Below are 16,484 nucleotides of genomic sequence, written 5' to 3'. Positions count from 1 at the left end.
CTCCCCAAGATTAATTTAAAACAAGAGCTTCAGGAAGGTCAGAGGTTTTCATAAAATGACCATATTTCTAATAGCAATAAGATCTGTTACCTTCTTTTAAGAAATAAAGAAGTCAATACTTTGTTGATGGCCTAACAAAAATACTACATTTCATTTGACTAAATTTCCATATCATTTTTCTAAAATGAAATCTCTCCTCATTTAATTTATTTATTTGTTTGTTTGGATGGTTTTATTTTTTAACTTTCTAAAAATCAAAGTATAGTTGATTTACAACATTGTGTTAGTTTCTGGTGTACAGCAAAGTGATTCAGTTACATGTATATATTCTTATGAAACACATGGGCCATTTTTCATATTCTTTTCCACTATAGGTTATTATTGACACCTACAATTAATCTTCAACAAAGGAAGCAAGAATATACAATGGAGAAGACAGTCTCTTTGCAAGTGGTGTTGGGAAAACTGGGCAGCCACATGTCAATCAAACAAGTTAGAACACTCTCTCACACCATACACAAAAATAAACTCAGAATGGCTTAAAGACTTAAATGACAGGACACCACAAAACTCCTAGAAGGGAACATAGGCAAAACATTCTCTTACGTAAATCATAGCAACATTCTTAGGTCAGTTTCCCAAAGAAATAGAAATAAAAGCAAAAATAAACAAATGGGACCTAATGAAACTTAAAAGCTTTTGCACAGCAAAGGAAAACCATAAACAAATAAAAAAGACAATCTACTAAATGGGAGAAAATATTTGCAAACTATACAATGAACAAGGGCTTAATTTCAAAAAAAACTTCTCATTTAAATAATTTAACATCTTCTCTTCAGTACCTTTTACTTCAATTAGGGAATCTCAGTAAACTCTACCAGTGGTTATCAACCTTGATTATACAGTGGGAAGCATCTAAAAATATTAGTATCTGGTCCTACATGGGATCAAATAAACCAGAATATCTAAGGATGTGACCAGCACATATTACTAAAGCTCCTCAGGGGATTCCAATGAGTACATAAGGTTCAGAACCACTGCTCTAAAGAATTACAAGATTCTAAACTGCATTCCCTAAATTGAATCCACTCTATTTATGCCAATTTCCCAGATACCAGTTAGTAATCCAAAGAGACAAACAGTTACATTATCATATTATGAGATCTTTTGCTGTTTGGCACTTGCAGATTATTTTACCATTTGCTTTTGGAATAGAACCAAAATAAATCACAAATTATGGGTGGGGAGAGAGAGGGAGGGCTTCTTAGAATTAAATGTTAAAGATCAGTGTTATTGAAGCCTCTACTTCTATAAGCAAATTAAATGCAGTGATAACCTGATGTTTGACTGTTCTGCAATGTTACTGAAAGTATTAACAGCTCCAGAGAGAAAAATACATATACAAGTTTCCCTTTCTATTAATTGCAGGTAAATTTTTGATGTGTTGAAAGCAAATTTTTAACAATTTTTTTAGTAGGAATAATAAAATTCAAACCAAATGTTAGCAGGAAAAAGAGACAATTCCCCAAATTTCAACACTGTCCCCTATATAGTTGCCATTCGTTGTGGTTAATGATATATGTGGCAATGCCACCAAGTTAAAAAGAGAAGGAAAGTGACCAATCTGTAAACAGTACAATATGTTACAACCCTGACTGAGGCTTGCTTGTTTCCTCAATATACCATAATCCAAGGCCCTGGGCAAATATTTAAGAAACTACGGATCATTATCCCAACTACGTTAACCAAGTTTAGTCAATAAGATTTTGTATATAAAAAAGCAAAAGAACTTTCAAATAACTTGTTTGCCAAGCTTCTCTAACAGCAGAGCTCAATCTGGTATGTGGCTGTTGTGAAACATCCTGCCAAGATCCCCTACGAAATAGCGTAAAATGAAATATGTACCCAATGTTTTCCTAAACGAAAAGCTGGTTAAAAACAGTCTTTAAAAATTTCCCCAATGTAGATATTCCTTTTTAAAGATAAGATGCTAAATGAGCACACTTTTAAGTAGTTAATACCATCTCTTTGCCAAGAGTCAAGGTGATACCGAGAGCCGGTAAGGGCCCTACTCCTCCCATAATCTTCAATAGCTCCTCCTACTCCAAGGCCATTCCAAAAAACATACAAATTAAACACGGTGCACTTGCCTTGAAAATATATCTTTAAGACAAATTCCTGTGCTCTCCCTTCCAATCAGAATGCTGCCTCGGAGCCTCATCCTATGAAGGCGCTGCTTTGAAATGACTTCCTTTATCTTAGATTTAAAAAACAAAAACCCAATCCCTTACTCTATCAGGACACAATCTGACAATATTTACCAAGCTGCAAGTGCACTAGAAATACACATGGTGAAAACAGGATGTAACAGTAAGTGCTCAGGCTCTAGAATCAGAATGACCCATTTAAGGCCAGATTGCACACCATGCTTGGGTGCCTGAACTCAGGCAAATCACTCAGTTTCTTGAGGTTTTATTTTCTGTGTCCATCTAAAACAAGAATAGTATCTTCTAGAGGTGTTGTAAAAATTCAGTAACAGGAAATATATCACATATACTGCATGGCATACAGTAAGCATTCAATAGCATCAACTTTTTTGATGATCAAAATCCCTCAATATTTGCTTTAGATAGAAATAAACACTCTTAAAACTCAGCTTACTACTTACATACATATATCAAATCATCACACTGCACCCCTTAAACAATGTTATATATAAATTATATCTCAATAAAGCTGTGGGGAGGGGGACTTGGCTTACTACAATCTTATACTGACGGGGATGGTTTTTGGAGTTGTTTTTTAAGTAAGAATAGTCCTTTCAGAAAACTGGTGAACAAAACTTATCCATATTTTCCCAGCAACAACCATTTAGCTTCAACTGAAAAGTAAAAGCTGGATACGTATGTATATTCACTGTGAAAATTTATCAAACTGCACACTTAACAATCTGTGCATCTTTTTGTGTTTATGCCATACTTCTTAGTTGAAAGCTTCAAAAGCAAAGGTCCATACGATGGGAGAAACAGAACTTGAAAATATTTTCAACTCACTGTTCTTGAGTTCTCTCAGCTCTGAGCAGAGGTAAATGCAGAGCAGTTAGGAGGACGTAACTGGGACCAGATCAAATACTATAATGGTCTTCCTTCATTCTCTCATATAAATCATAATAAAATTAAAGAAAATCTCTAGACATAGCACATCTAGGTGGAAATACACACACAAAATTAGGATGACTGGTGAACAAAAGGAATAAAAGTTAAAATCCTTTACTTATTTTTTTAACGGGGGTACTGGGGATTGAACCCAGGACCTTGTGCATGCTAAGCATGTGCTCTACCACTGAGCCATATATACCCCACTCCCCTAAAATCCTTTAAACAAGTTCCCATGGTATATTTTTAAAAATTATTTTTGGGAATACATTAATATATGAACATATTTGTATCCTAAGAGTATAAAACATTATCATCTCCTTTCCTTATCGTTTTCCTCCCCAATAACTACCACTGTTATCAATTTCCAAAGTGCACTTTAAAAGATTTCAGGAATCGATGTGTTACATAAAACAAGCCAGGACTGTGCAATAGGTCTCTGAGACTCAGCACTAAGCTTTTTCACAGCTGGATTCTCGGCATAGTTTGAAAATCTGTCATTAAAACAGCTTCATTTGCTGCAAATGAGGATACTTACGTTGACTGACTCAAGCTCTCTTTACAGGAGTTCATCCCTGCTTTATTTTAAAAGAAAATGAAAAGTAGTTTTAGCAGTCAGGTAGAAAAGTCTTTAGTAGCTGCAGTGCACACTGCCCAACACATTGGTCTAACTTATAGTTCTCCTGACTGAAAGTGTAGTACATGAATCTAGATTTTTAAACATTGTAATACATAAATGTATTGGGGAGAAAGTAAAAATCCTACTTATTACAATTATAATTACTGTTAAATGCTATTATTTATTCTTCCAGATTCTCTTTTTCCTTCAAGGTTCCTCTTTTCTCTGATATCTTTCCTAGCATAATGATTAAGATTTTGGACTTTCTCAAGTCAAAGACTCAATTTCAGCGTAGGTGCTGTCACTTTACAGTTGTGTTTCTGGGCAATATTCACTCCTTCTTTCAACCTCTCTTGAGTTCCTCTTTACAAAGACTTTCCTTATTTGTAAAAACAGAGTACCAGTTGCCGTATTGTACAAGCTTATCCTGAGGCTCAAAAGAGAAAATGCAAGTCACCTACAGGACCCCACAAAGCTAAGAGACAATAAATATTACCTCTTGTAGCTAAACAAAATACCTATCCTGAAATTAGCCTACTGTTCAACGTGTGCACCCACACATTTTGCCAGGTTTCGGTATCAGTGTTATACTGGCTCCGTCAAAATGAATTAGGGAACTTCTCTCTCTGAACTGGAACTGTTTAAATGATTCACTAAATTTTAAAATACTTCACCCATGAAACTCTTTGGATCTACCAGTTTTATGCATGCGGAGGTTGCTCCTTGGCAATTTCCTCAGGTTTTGTTGTTGCTGTTGTTACTAGTTCATTTTCATTTTAAACAAAATGTCAAATATTGATTCCAGTCATTCCAAAAACTTAAAAACACTTCAGTGCACTAGCTTAAGTGATACATCAAATCCCTACACAGTTCTACATTATCTCCTAATAGGAAGGTAACAAACAAATCAAGTACTATCAAGAAAATTAATGAGAAAATAAATGAACAGCTAATAAGGCAAACTCTCCACTAACAGATATTCTAAAAGAATGCTATTAAATCAGAACTGGAATCCAGGTATCTTTAGTAAATAAACTAGATTATTCTCACCAATACTCTCAGTGCCTCTGTAACCCTGCCCTAAAAATCTCTTATAGGATTCTACTATAGTTCTCCCAGTTATCCAGTAATAAATTCAAGATAATAGTCTACTACAGAAAGCAGGAAGAATACCATCTCTAGCACAGGGTGATTTGTGAGAACTAAAGCGTATGTGGAGAAGGGCTCTACAAAATTGCCTAACAGGCAGTGCTATTTTTCACACTTTATTCAAGACTAGAGCAGGTAATGTTTTCTTGGCACAGAGATTAACTTCCAAAGCAGCATCAGGGCACAAAATGTACATACGTTCTTCTATCAGTCCCCTCATTTCTCGACAGCTCTCTGTCTCCAATATCCTAGGTTTTCATGGATTATGTACCTTCTATAAATATCATGATACAAACACACATCACAGCTAGTGGCTTTGTATAAGGGAAAAATGATTCAAATTTCTGGTAATTAACATAGTCAAAGTACTTCCTTAATCTGATTAAAAAGAAACTCACTACAGTGCTGGATAACGCGTCCTCCAGTCTTTGAGAGTTCTTCAATAAACAATAAAATGGTATTCCTAATGTGGTGGAGGTGATGATGGTGATGATGATGATGAAACTAGTTACTATGTTTAAGTACTTCACGTGGCTTATCCCAGTTGACACAACACAGCGCTGTTTTGTTGACACTGGCCAGCCAGCTAGGAAGAGGCAGAGTTGAAATCTGAACCCAGGCAATCTGACTCCAGCGTCCACAAGCTCAACCATTTAAAGGATCCTACAGATAAATTATAGTCATAATACAAGTTTTATCTCAGTTAAATCTTGGGTTTAAAATATATATACGTGTTTTTTCTTAATGTACACTGTTAGAGCTACAGCTGAAAGTTTTATTTCTGTTGGTTCCAGTAGAAATGAGTGTTTTTGAAGGCGCCCGGCTTTTCTCCTGCACAGCACCCTGAAAAATAGAAAGGTCTCACTAAAATGGTCCTTTCTCTGGTCTTCTCCAAGATAATGTCTGAAATTTCTATTGTAAATTCCTGCGGAGCTGATTTAGCTAAATCTAATCACATTCTAGGTCTTCCGTGACAACTGGCCTTCTTTAGTCTTTGCTCAGATTTTTCTTTTTTCAATCAGGATAAATTACAACTTGGCCATGCATCTCAAAAAAGTAAAATAATCACTGAAAACAATCTTAGTTTTTTTTTTTTTAGAGTGCCCACTTGAAAAGCTTAATATATTGGGGGGGGGGTGTGTTGCTAGCTAAGTGTGAATAGAATCAATTATGAGATTTAAAAAAAAAGGTAGATTTTGGGACGTGTAGTAAATCAGACTGACAAATGTTTTAGACATGCAGATCTTCTATAACTCAAAAAATTTAAGTAAAATCATAATTAAAAAGGTAACTCCTGCTTCTAAAAGATGAACTTTGGCAAGAATCTTATACAAGTACAAATCATAGAATTAGTTTAGCTACAACAAAAGCCTTTTCCAAAATGAAAAAGTCACACTAGCTGATCACAGGAAATGACAGAAATTAGAGTGGCTTCAAAAAAAACTGAACAACTCCAGATCAAACTGTCAAAACAAACTTAACATATTATATTAAAGGTGAAACAATCTCCCAAATTTTTAAAATACTGAATGACAAGTTTATTGGCTTATTTTAGAACCAAGTCAGCCATTCTCAAGTATCGAAGAAAAACTAAGAAAATATAGTTTTTTAAAGCTGAATGAATTTGACTAACTGGTATCCAAGTCATAAGAACTACCTTAATTACCTCACTTATTCAAAACAACTGAGTAACACAGAGTACACAGTGCAACACAACAAACTTTAACTTTTTCTTGATTTAACCTCAGGTCATTAATACAGCAACTAGCACCTTTATTGCCCACTTCCTTTGTGCTAGGCTCTTACTAAATGCTTTATATAAACATTTAATGCTCATAAACCTTGGGAGGGAATTCTTTCACTTTTGGTGGAGGAAATCAAAGCTCAGTGAAATTTAAAATTTGGTCTGAAGTCACACAGCTAGTAAGCGGCTGGGCTAGTTCCCAAGCTCATACTCTGCTTTGATGGCCACATCACACAGGCTCTTCATTGACAAGTGGCAGGAAAAGATGAAACAGATAAGCTCACAAATGTATCACCAGTCTTTACCTTGTAACGTAACTCTTCTTTCCAAAAAAAGAATTACCCTAATATTGAGAATTTTGATTACTGTGTTAAAAAAAATCCTGCCTATATTCTAACATATTTAATATGAGTTATATTAGATTTATGAACATTATGGGCATCACTCTGCTATATTCACACTCTAACCATTAGCAGTTTTCTTTTTACTCCACTAATTCAAAGGCCATTATCTTCATCAATATTCCCTAAATGGTGTTGAAGGTGACCCTGGCTTTAAAAAAAGGGAAAGGCCAGTAACACAGTAACACGATGTTTATATAATGGCTTATCCTTTCTGTGTTGTGTGTTAAGTGAAATGGAAAGGAGGTAAAAAATTTTAAGACACTATGTTTATATAACGGCTTATCCTTTCTGTGTTGCGTGTTAAGTGAAATGGAAAGGAGGTAAAAAATTTCAAGATCACATAGCTAAACTGAGATACATCAAAGAGGTACTGATTTCCTTATTTATCCAGTAAGACTGCTCTAGGTGACTCAGTACTTTCTGGGAAAATAGAGATTGCTTAATTCTATCCTCAACAAAAATTGACTAACACAAACCTTATTGGAAAAAAAAACAGTATTCTTTTGAAAGGTACACAGAATGGATAAATACAATGTGGTATTATCTATATAATGGAATATTTTTCAGTAGCAAGAAGAATGAGGTATTGATTCATGCTACAACAGGGATGAACCTTGGAAACACCATGCTAAGTGAAAGCAGTCAGTCATAAGAGATCACATATTGTATGCCACTTATACAAAATATCCAGAGTAGTCAAATCCACACAGAGAGAGTAGATTAGTGGTTACCAGGAACTGGGAGTTGGGGAGGAACAGGACCTTACTGCTAATGGGTACAGGTTTTTTTGGGGGATGATAAAAATGTTCCAAAGCTGATTATGGTGATGGATGTACAATTCTGTTTATATCCTAAAAACCACTGACTCATATGCTTTAAACAAGCGAATTATATGATATGTAAAATGTATCTCAATAAAACTGTTTTAAAAAAAGAAATATACAGGTATATCAGTGACAAAGACTGTCAACTTGTAACTACACTAACAAATTAACTACAATGAACATTTTCTTTTTGCTAAAGTCATAAATGTAAAGCATAATAATTCTTCTACCGTTTAAATTACTTTTTTTACCACTGACATGTATCAGTGGCTGGCATTATCCAAATACAGTGGTTGAAGGCACGAGCTGGGTTGCAATCCCCAGCTTTAGCATTTATAGGCAAGTTGCCCCCTTCTCTGAGCTCACTTTATTCTTCTATAGAGTGAGAATTAGAATATCTCCTTTGTAAGTTTGCTGTAACAATTAACGAGGATAATCCCTGTAAAGCACAGAGCATAATACACAGGACAAAACGCTAAGTAAATATTAGTTACTAAAATTCACCACTGAATGTTTCTGGAGCCCAACTAGTCCCTGTCCTACACTATGCGATGATCTCATCCATATTCATTTTTAAGACGTTGTCACGGGGCCTCTGTGTGATAGTTGGGGGACACTTAGAAAAAGACTCTGCAACAGGGAGTAACAGTTAAATTCTACTCCCCCACCAAAACTCCTGCCTCATAACAACCGTCAGCTTCCTCGCTGCTAATAGTTGGCAGGAAGATAAGCCAGGCCAACCTGGAGGCCACAGGCAGGGTTGTCCCTTCACATAACCTGGAGAGCGCCTCAGGCCTTATGCAAAGTCAGACTTTCCCCCAAGATAATAAGGCTTGTACTGCGGGCATCACGGCTTAATGCCTTTGATGAAGGCCTTTCTAAATGTACAGAAAAGAAACAAGAGTTCTCTGTATGTGAGTTTTACAGATGGCCAAACTTTTAATGGATCTGATAAGTCTGCTCTGCCAAGGTTAAGAATGAGGATAACAGAAACAGAGAGATCAGTCAACAGAACCTGGAACTGTATGTAAATAACCAGATCCCTTGTGTCCATGCACAGGTTAGATCATTCCAGCTTCCTGTCCTCCACAAAACTGGTCCTGAACAAGTTACACACAGCACACTATCAGCACAGTCCTTGTACCTCTAACTTTAAGGTACACTTAACCCCTGGCCTAACAGAATTTTACCATTCCAGCTAAAAAAATGGCAGGTTGGTGTGATCTGTATTTATCTCGGTCTACAAAATACAATCTCATTCTCAAGATAACAACCGCGTCAAAAACTCCCTCTGCAACTTGAACGAGCCTCCCAAGAAATAGGAAAACTTTAAATTAATACTTATAATTTATAATTTCAATAACAATTTTTAAAAGGTATTTGAGGTGGTTTTCACTAAACACATACAACATAATAGTTCTAAATAAATCAGAAAAAAAGACTCCATGAGTATTTGTTTCTGGTCTTGGAATTGTGGCGACATGCCACATTGCCCATGCACTAAGGGAGAATGAGGACAAACAGGTCTCAGAAAAAAAAAACCAAAAACACCATAATAAAGAGCTGTGGGGCAGGATATCACCTTTCATTCAAAGGCCTTCCGATGTAATGAGGATCATAACTGAGCACATATATATCCCACATCATTTTACCAACAGGATTAAGAGAAGGAAGAAAAGTCTTTAAGAGCACTCAACCAATAAATGTATTATACATTATATTAAAAATGCATGGGGAATACAAAGACGGAAGGAAGAAATCCCTTTCATTTCAAGTAGTTTAGCACTTATCTGGAAAATTAATCATGCATACGTAAGAATTCAACATGGCAAATGTGTGACACTGGCAATAAGTCATTTAGGAAAAACAGGATAAAGCTGTTAATTCCTAGAAGGATGATTTTAGGATAAGTTCCTAGAATAAGTAGGCTATATCCTAAGATCTTGAAAGATGATTAGAATTTAAACAGGTAACAGGTATGAATGTGGGAAATCAAACAGCGAGGAAGCAAGAAAGCCTTTGGGAAAATCATACAGTTGGCTGACAAAATTAATGTAGTACAAGAAAGAAAGCGCATGAAACAGTCACACTATGAAGAGCTTCTAATGATAAGTCAAGGTGCTTAGATCAATTATTCAGTTCAGAGAAATTCATCAGAAGTTTTGGTATGTTCTGTTGTTCTGAAACACTTCCTCTTCTTCATCTGTCAGATAAACTGGATCTTCCTTCAAGATCCAGTTCAAATGTAACTCCCATGTGACGTTGGGTGACACTCTCTCAAAGTCACAGTGCAGTCAAAGGCTCCTTTCTCTGAATACGCAGCACTCTGTGCAGACCTCTGTTACACTGAGTGGTGATTTCCCAGACACCGCACGAGAATTTCGAAAAGACAGCAAGGCACTGTTTACCCTTTAGCCTCTCAGAATCTGCAGTGTGAGTGAGCCAATTTACACCCTAGGAAGGAAAGTCATAAGACCACCTTTTTATACTGGGAAGGGATTTATAAAAATACTGTTTCACTCTCCCTAGCATGTCACCAAGCTTCTCCCTCGTGAGCTAAGTTTGTTAAGCATAAGTAACTATGATTTGTAAGTAAAAGTTAAGTTCTACTTTTAGAACCAACAACTGAAAAAACACACAGTGTAATAATATACCAAAATTATTAAAAGCATTAAGCTACCAGCTGTTTTTCACTAAATTAACTTCTGGAGTATTTGAGCATATAGTTAAATTTCCTTCTCTAGCTTTCTTCTTATTCTCATACATTCACCAGGCAAACACACTTGTTTAATAAGGTCAACCAAGGCACTTTCAAACAAAGTATACTGTAATTCAATACTCCCACAGAAGTACCTTGTTCTCAGCTACAAATAGTCCCACTTTGGAACTAACAGCAAGAAGAGACTACTAGATGGTTTGTTAGCATATATATATATATGTATGTATACACACACACACACACACACACACACACACACACGTATGAGCATCAACCTGCAGCCGCTCCTTTTAGGAACAGCCCCAGGACTGGCTGTGTTCTTCTTTTTTATCCCCCTAAATGCAAGTACTAGGGATTAACCCAGGAATGTGCTCTATCACTGAACTATACCCACCCTCAGCACCAACAATATTCATATTTCCTTTCCAATACCCCCTTCCTCATCCCTGCCTGAAGGAGTTCTATGCAATTCTGAAAAGAGGACTAATTGATATAAGGGAAAATGATCAAGGTGGTGGCAACCACACATTAATGGTGTCAGTTTCCTTCAATGACTACATTAATAACCACAGACCATAACTGAAAACAGGAAATACATTCTAATCTGGTGCCTTCAAACAGTGATTTTATAAAGAACCAATCAATTAAACCAATACAGGATCATAAAGCAGTGCAAATTATTTTAAAGACACAAATACTTTGAAAAGTCAAAATCCCAGTAACATGCCAATTCTAAAATTCATTCAAAATTCTACCACAGTTTTTGGGGGGGAAGAATGTCTTTTCAGATATCAAATCTATGAAGTGACACCCATGAAAGCAATGTGATAGTGACACAATATGAAACAGGAAAATGTAATAAAATACGCCAGCAAGTTCAAAACTTTAGTCTGTACGTACAGTAATTTAGAATATAACAAAAACAGCAGTCAGTATGGAAATCATAAAACATTCAATAAATGGTGAAAGGCCAATATCCATTTGTGGGAAAGTCATGAGATTCCCATACCTCTATCCCACAAAAATAGATTTCATATGGACTGAGGAGTTAAACTTATAAAACATACTAGAAGAAAATATAAAGAGAATGTTTAAGGGTAAGAAAAGCTTTCCTAAAGAAAAATCACAAAAAAATGGTCAATTTTATGATATAAATATTTAAATTTCAATAGGTCACAAGATATGTAGTTAAAAGACAGTACCAGATTGAGACAAAATATCTGCATCACATGTTACAAAAAGAGAGTTAACCACTAACTGTACAATGAATTAATTAGAAGGTAACGATACCGTTTTAATACCCATAATATATAAAGAACTCCTGCTAGGCAAAAGGATATTTGTAAGTAGTTTAAAGGAAATTCAAATGAATAAATAAAGTTAATGGAACAATCACGCAGCCTCATTACTAGTAGTCAAAAAAACGCAAAATTAAATAGTAAAAAAAGTAATTTTCACCCAGAAGACTGACCAAAAGGATTTCTGTTAGTGATGGTTTGGGAAATAGACTGCTAGTGGTAGTAGAAACTGACACAGTTTTTTGAAGAATGATTTGGTAGTATGTTCTGTTTATGCTTTTAGTAAACTCAGTAATTCTACTTTAAAAAATATACTACAGAAATAATCATACAAGTATAAAAAGATACACACACACAGATGTAATAATGAAATGACAATGCTCAGTTAATATTAGTCTGTGCCAGGTATAGTTTGAAGAACTTTATATACATCAACTCATTTAATTTTTACAACAACTTTACTTATAATATCAAGTCTATTATTATCACCCTCATTTTGCAGGTAAGGAAACTAAGGCACAGAGAGGTTAAGGAACTTGCCCAAGGTCACAGAGGTAATAAGCAGTGGAGCAAGGATTCAAATCCAGGTGCTCTGACTCCATTATCTGAGCTCTCAGCCACTAAAGGTCTATTGCCTCCCACATGAGGATATTCATTTATAATAGCAAAATACTGAGAATAGCCAGGTGTCCATGATCAAAATAAATTATGATCCATCCATCATGTGGAAAAATAAATGATGTAGAGCCAGCAGACATACATTCAAATATTTAAAATACATTAAGTAAAAATAAGTCATGAAGTAGGTTTAACATTCTTTCACTTGTATCTTAAAAACAACCTCTGTACATAGGTTTGTAGATATTTATACTGTTCTTCTGTTTAGGCCTTTACCCAAAAAATTATACGTCAAATAGTCAATACTTGTATCTTCTGGGGAGAACAGGATTAGGCAGAGTAGGTGAAAAGAGACCTTCACTGTTTACTGTATGTATTTTTCTATTAGGTGACTTCTTTTATAATTGGCATGCTATTACATTTATATTTAAAACAAATTTAACAAGCAGGTAACAAACAGGAGAATAGACCCACATCTACTCAATACGTAAGATAAGATGTTAGTAAGACTGACATTACTAGATCTAACCCCGTGTAAATCAGTTTAGTTTGCTATGCTCCTGGCCACAGATTGAAAAACCCTAAACCTGGCCAGCTGACTATTATACAGTACGATCAGCATACATCCCTGCAAGAGCTACATCATTAGTGAGAGTCAAACTGATCAGGTTCAGCTGCAGCTCCACTATTTACTAGCTGTAGGACTTCTGGTAAGTCACGTAACCTATCTATTCTCTCTCAGTTTCCTCACAGTAAAATGGAGATGATGGTATTTGCCCCTTATGTTTAACATGTGTAAAGTCCTTATGATAATATCTGCACAAAACTAGTATTCATTCATTTAGTTAGATAAAAATAAATAGGAAAATACGTACACATGCATTCTGATGTTAAGCAATGAGTAAATCTCCCTATACAAAGACATTCTGCGAGTTAAACTAAGTGCATCATACATAGTAAGGGTAGGCACTGTCTTGTGAAACTTTTTCTAAGGCTATACAGACACATGTCTGAATACTGCACCAAAACGTAAAATATATTTCTCATGGTCAAAGAGGGTCAAAGCCAGTGCACTGGAGCACACAGGTGAGCGGCTTAGAGCTCCGTCCTCTGCGGCCACAGGCCGAGAACAAACCTCACCACATCAAGTCTGGGATCTTTCATCTCCCAGGGCTGAAGAGTAAACACACTGTTCTCAATTCTTAACATTCCCAGAAACATCCTATTTTAAAATGATTCAAAACACTTTCTCCTAAAATTTTTATCTTTTCTATTCTCCCTAGATTAAATCTATAAGCTATTAATACATTTTTAATTGGGAACATGCAATCCTCTCCCTGATACTTTTTTCCTCCCTAGCCAAAGCTCATCTTGATTTTAAGGCACCTTATTCCAAATTCTCATCTTTTGTAGGTTTATTTGTAAAAATTTGATTCTGTCACTTTACTCAACAATACAAAGAGCTAAGAAATGACAATGCCCTGCCAAAAAGTAAGAATCACCTAGAATAAAAGCATGATACATTCTAATTGGCCTATTAAAAGTTAGGCATTTGAAATTAGGCTTATTTCAATATATAAATCAGCTTTATTAGACATATTTTAAATCTTTTAAACCAGACTTCAAAATATTTTTCCCAGTACACTGAATCTAACACACGATTTCTCTCACATCGTGTCTTGTATTTCCAAATAACCCGCTTAAAATGAAGCAAATATAAAGTCCCAGGAATGCCTAGGGAGGAGGGGGGAAGACCAGAATTAACTCAGTTCTTTTCTCAGTATCTCTTGGATCTTTTTTACATTCTAGAAACAGTAATTTGCATATCTTGTATAAATTCAATAAAAGAAAGCCAATTTACAAATTCTGCAGTTCAAGTCCCTCATTCAACAGATGATGAAATCGAGATCTAGAGAAGTTAAGTAACTTCCTCAGAGTCACATGCTTTGGGCTGAAATGTTGTATGATTATGGGACTGCTAAGATCTTTCCATTCTCATGAAGAAACAGCCCAGGATTATGAACTTTAATTAACCACATCCATTAAAACTGTGTAATTGCAAGCAACTATTAAAATCAGCAGTCCTACACTATATATAAAAAAAGTACGTCATGTTATTATGTCATCTAGAACTTTTCAAAGTACCCTGAAATAATTACTTAAGGTATTTACTGCTAAGTCTCATTTTACAGAAAAACAAGCTAACTCCAAAAGTATTACATCCTTGTTAACCACATCAAAGCTCAGGATAAGATTCTCTCTTAATGAATTAACTAGCACTTAACATGTAAAATCTCATTACCTCCATATTTTAAATATTTAAATGTTTACATTAATGAAGTTTGTTCTACTCCCTTTTAAAGGAAATAATTTTCTGACACAAAGGGAAATATCATCATCGTAAATCTGTTAGAATCTAATTCTCTCTGGGTCTCAGTCATACCTGTTGTTCATCCTCCATGACGTTACTAGCAAATTCAAACACCAGGTCGTTCTGTTGGACAACAGCAGCCATAATAAAGCATTCCCCTTAGATCCACATGAGAAAAATCCCAAGCAGGTTCAAGTATCAGGCAGCAGAATCCAGTGACTAATTCGGGTAAAAAAAACCAAGCTAAGTCTGTGAAGTTACTGTATACCCAGGTTTTCTTTAGAGAAGGTGCTTCAAAATTTTCTTGGTTCACTGAGATTTTACTAAAATAGAGGCAATTTTTCTGCAATTTTTCTTCTCTAGAACTTCTTGGCCTGAAAAATATAAAGCTTAAGTTAGTTTTGAGAAAGCAATTCATGCCACTTAGAATGTAACATTCACACAGATGGCAGTATCTCCAAAGTACTTTTTCGTTAATGTTTTTAAATAAAAATCGACATGACTAGTGAATAGAGAAGTTTTTTTTAATTTAGATATGTATTTTCTTTTAAGATTTCAGTCTTGCTAAGTACATCTCTCATTACTGAAAACGAAGCCATTCTCCCCTTCCCCCGAGGTAAGTTACAAAGTACTGTTTACTAAAAAAAAAAAAAAAAAAAAAAAAAAAATCCACCCAACCATAACTAGCTTTTATAATTACAATAAAGGACATATAAACAATCCCCTTCTTTCTACTAACCCAGCAAGCCATACACATAGGAATTGTTACTCCGTGAGTAATTTCATAATGTATATTTTTGCCTTAATAGAAACATTCAGACACTACTCCTGTTAGGCCTAGTATATATAAAGATTTAAAACCTAATACTTTTAAAGTTTAATAAGTACTATTTTAAGAGCTCTTAAAAATAAGCAGAAACTAAAGCCCCCTCGTTCTGTTCTTTAAAAAGTTTTCTGATAAGTAGAACGCTTTACCATGCTTAAGCCTGTCTTCGGTGGCTTCTTTTTTAATGCACTGAAATGTATCCTTATCTCTAGCACAGGCTTGCAAGCAACAGGAAGGAAACAGCACTTGACCACGTCATGGCAAATTAGAACATGCAAAGAACTGCACTTTACAATAGAAAAACAGAAACGCAACTTAAGAGTAAAAACAATTTCCCAGTGGAGGGAGAAAAGCTTTAAAATGTGCCTGCCAAAGACGTTTGCCTATTTAATTTAAAAGAAAAAAAAAAGTTACTACTATGATAAAAGTAAAAGGAAATTTTAATTCAAAAGTTTATCACAATTTTATTAATTTTTTTCATCATACAGTTACAGCCATAAAGATGACATGAAAAGACAAAGATACAAAAATAATCACATTAAATAATATTTAGCTCTTTGAAACAGCATGTATAAATTTAAAGAGACAAGTTCAGGAATGAAGCTCAACTGATGAATCAGTTTCCCTGAAAACTTCAATCCAGCCAGTAGGTGCTTGCTAAATCACACACTCATTTTCCTACTTTCGGTAAAGCCAGTTCCCTGTATTTTCCAGACACTAGGGGTCATCGTGGATGACTGATTTCCTTAACTGGAAA

The 16,484-nt window shown here is 35.2% G+C and overlaps 1 protein-coding gene across 4 annotated transcripts in view; it reads right to left on the bottom strand.

Moving 5' to 3' along the window:
• Window positions 1-16,484, bottom strand: part of ELF1 (E74 like ETS transcription factor 1) — a 91,375-nt gene that overhangs the window by 26,062 nt on the left and 48,829 nt on the right. For 3 of the 4 annotated variants that reach the window (XM_072976333.1, XM_015248963.3, XM_072976334.1), the window contains exon 2: window positions 14,974-15,275. The exons of the other annotated variant lie outside the window; for it this stretch is intronic. In XM_072976333.1, coding sequence (XP_072832434.1) covers window positions 14,974-15,045 — 72 coding nt within the window. In that variant the 5' untranslated portion in view covers window positions 15,046-15,275. The remainder of the gene's footprint in view (window positions 1-14,973; window positions 15,276-16,484) is intronic. 4 annotated transcript variants of the gene reach the window in all.

The sequence above is a fragment of the Vicugna pacos genome, chromosome 14 (assembly GCF_048564905.1).
Source record: "Vicugna pacos chromosome 14, VicPac4, whole genome shotgun sequence".
NCBI classification, from domain to species: Eukaryota; Metazoa; Chordata; class Mammalia; order Artiodactyla; family Camelidae; genus Vicugna; species Vicugna pacos.
This window is presented reverse-complemented; position numbering and strand designations above follow the sequence as displayed.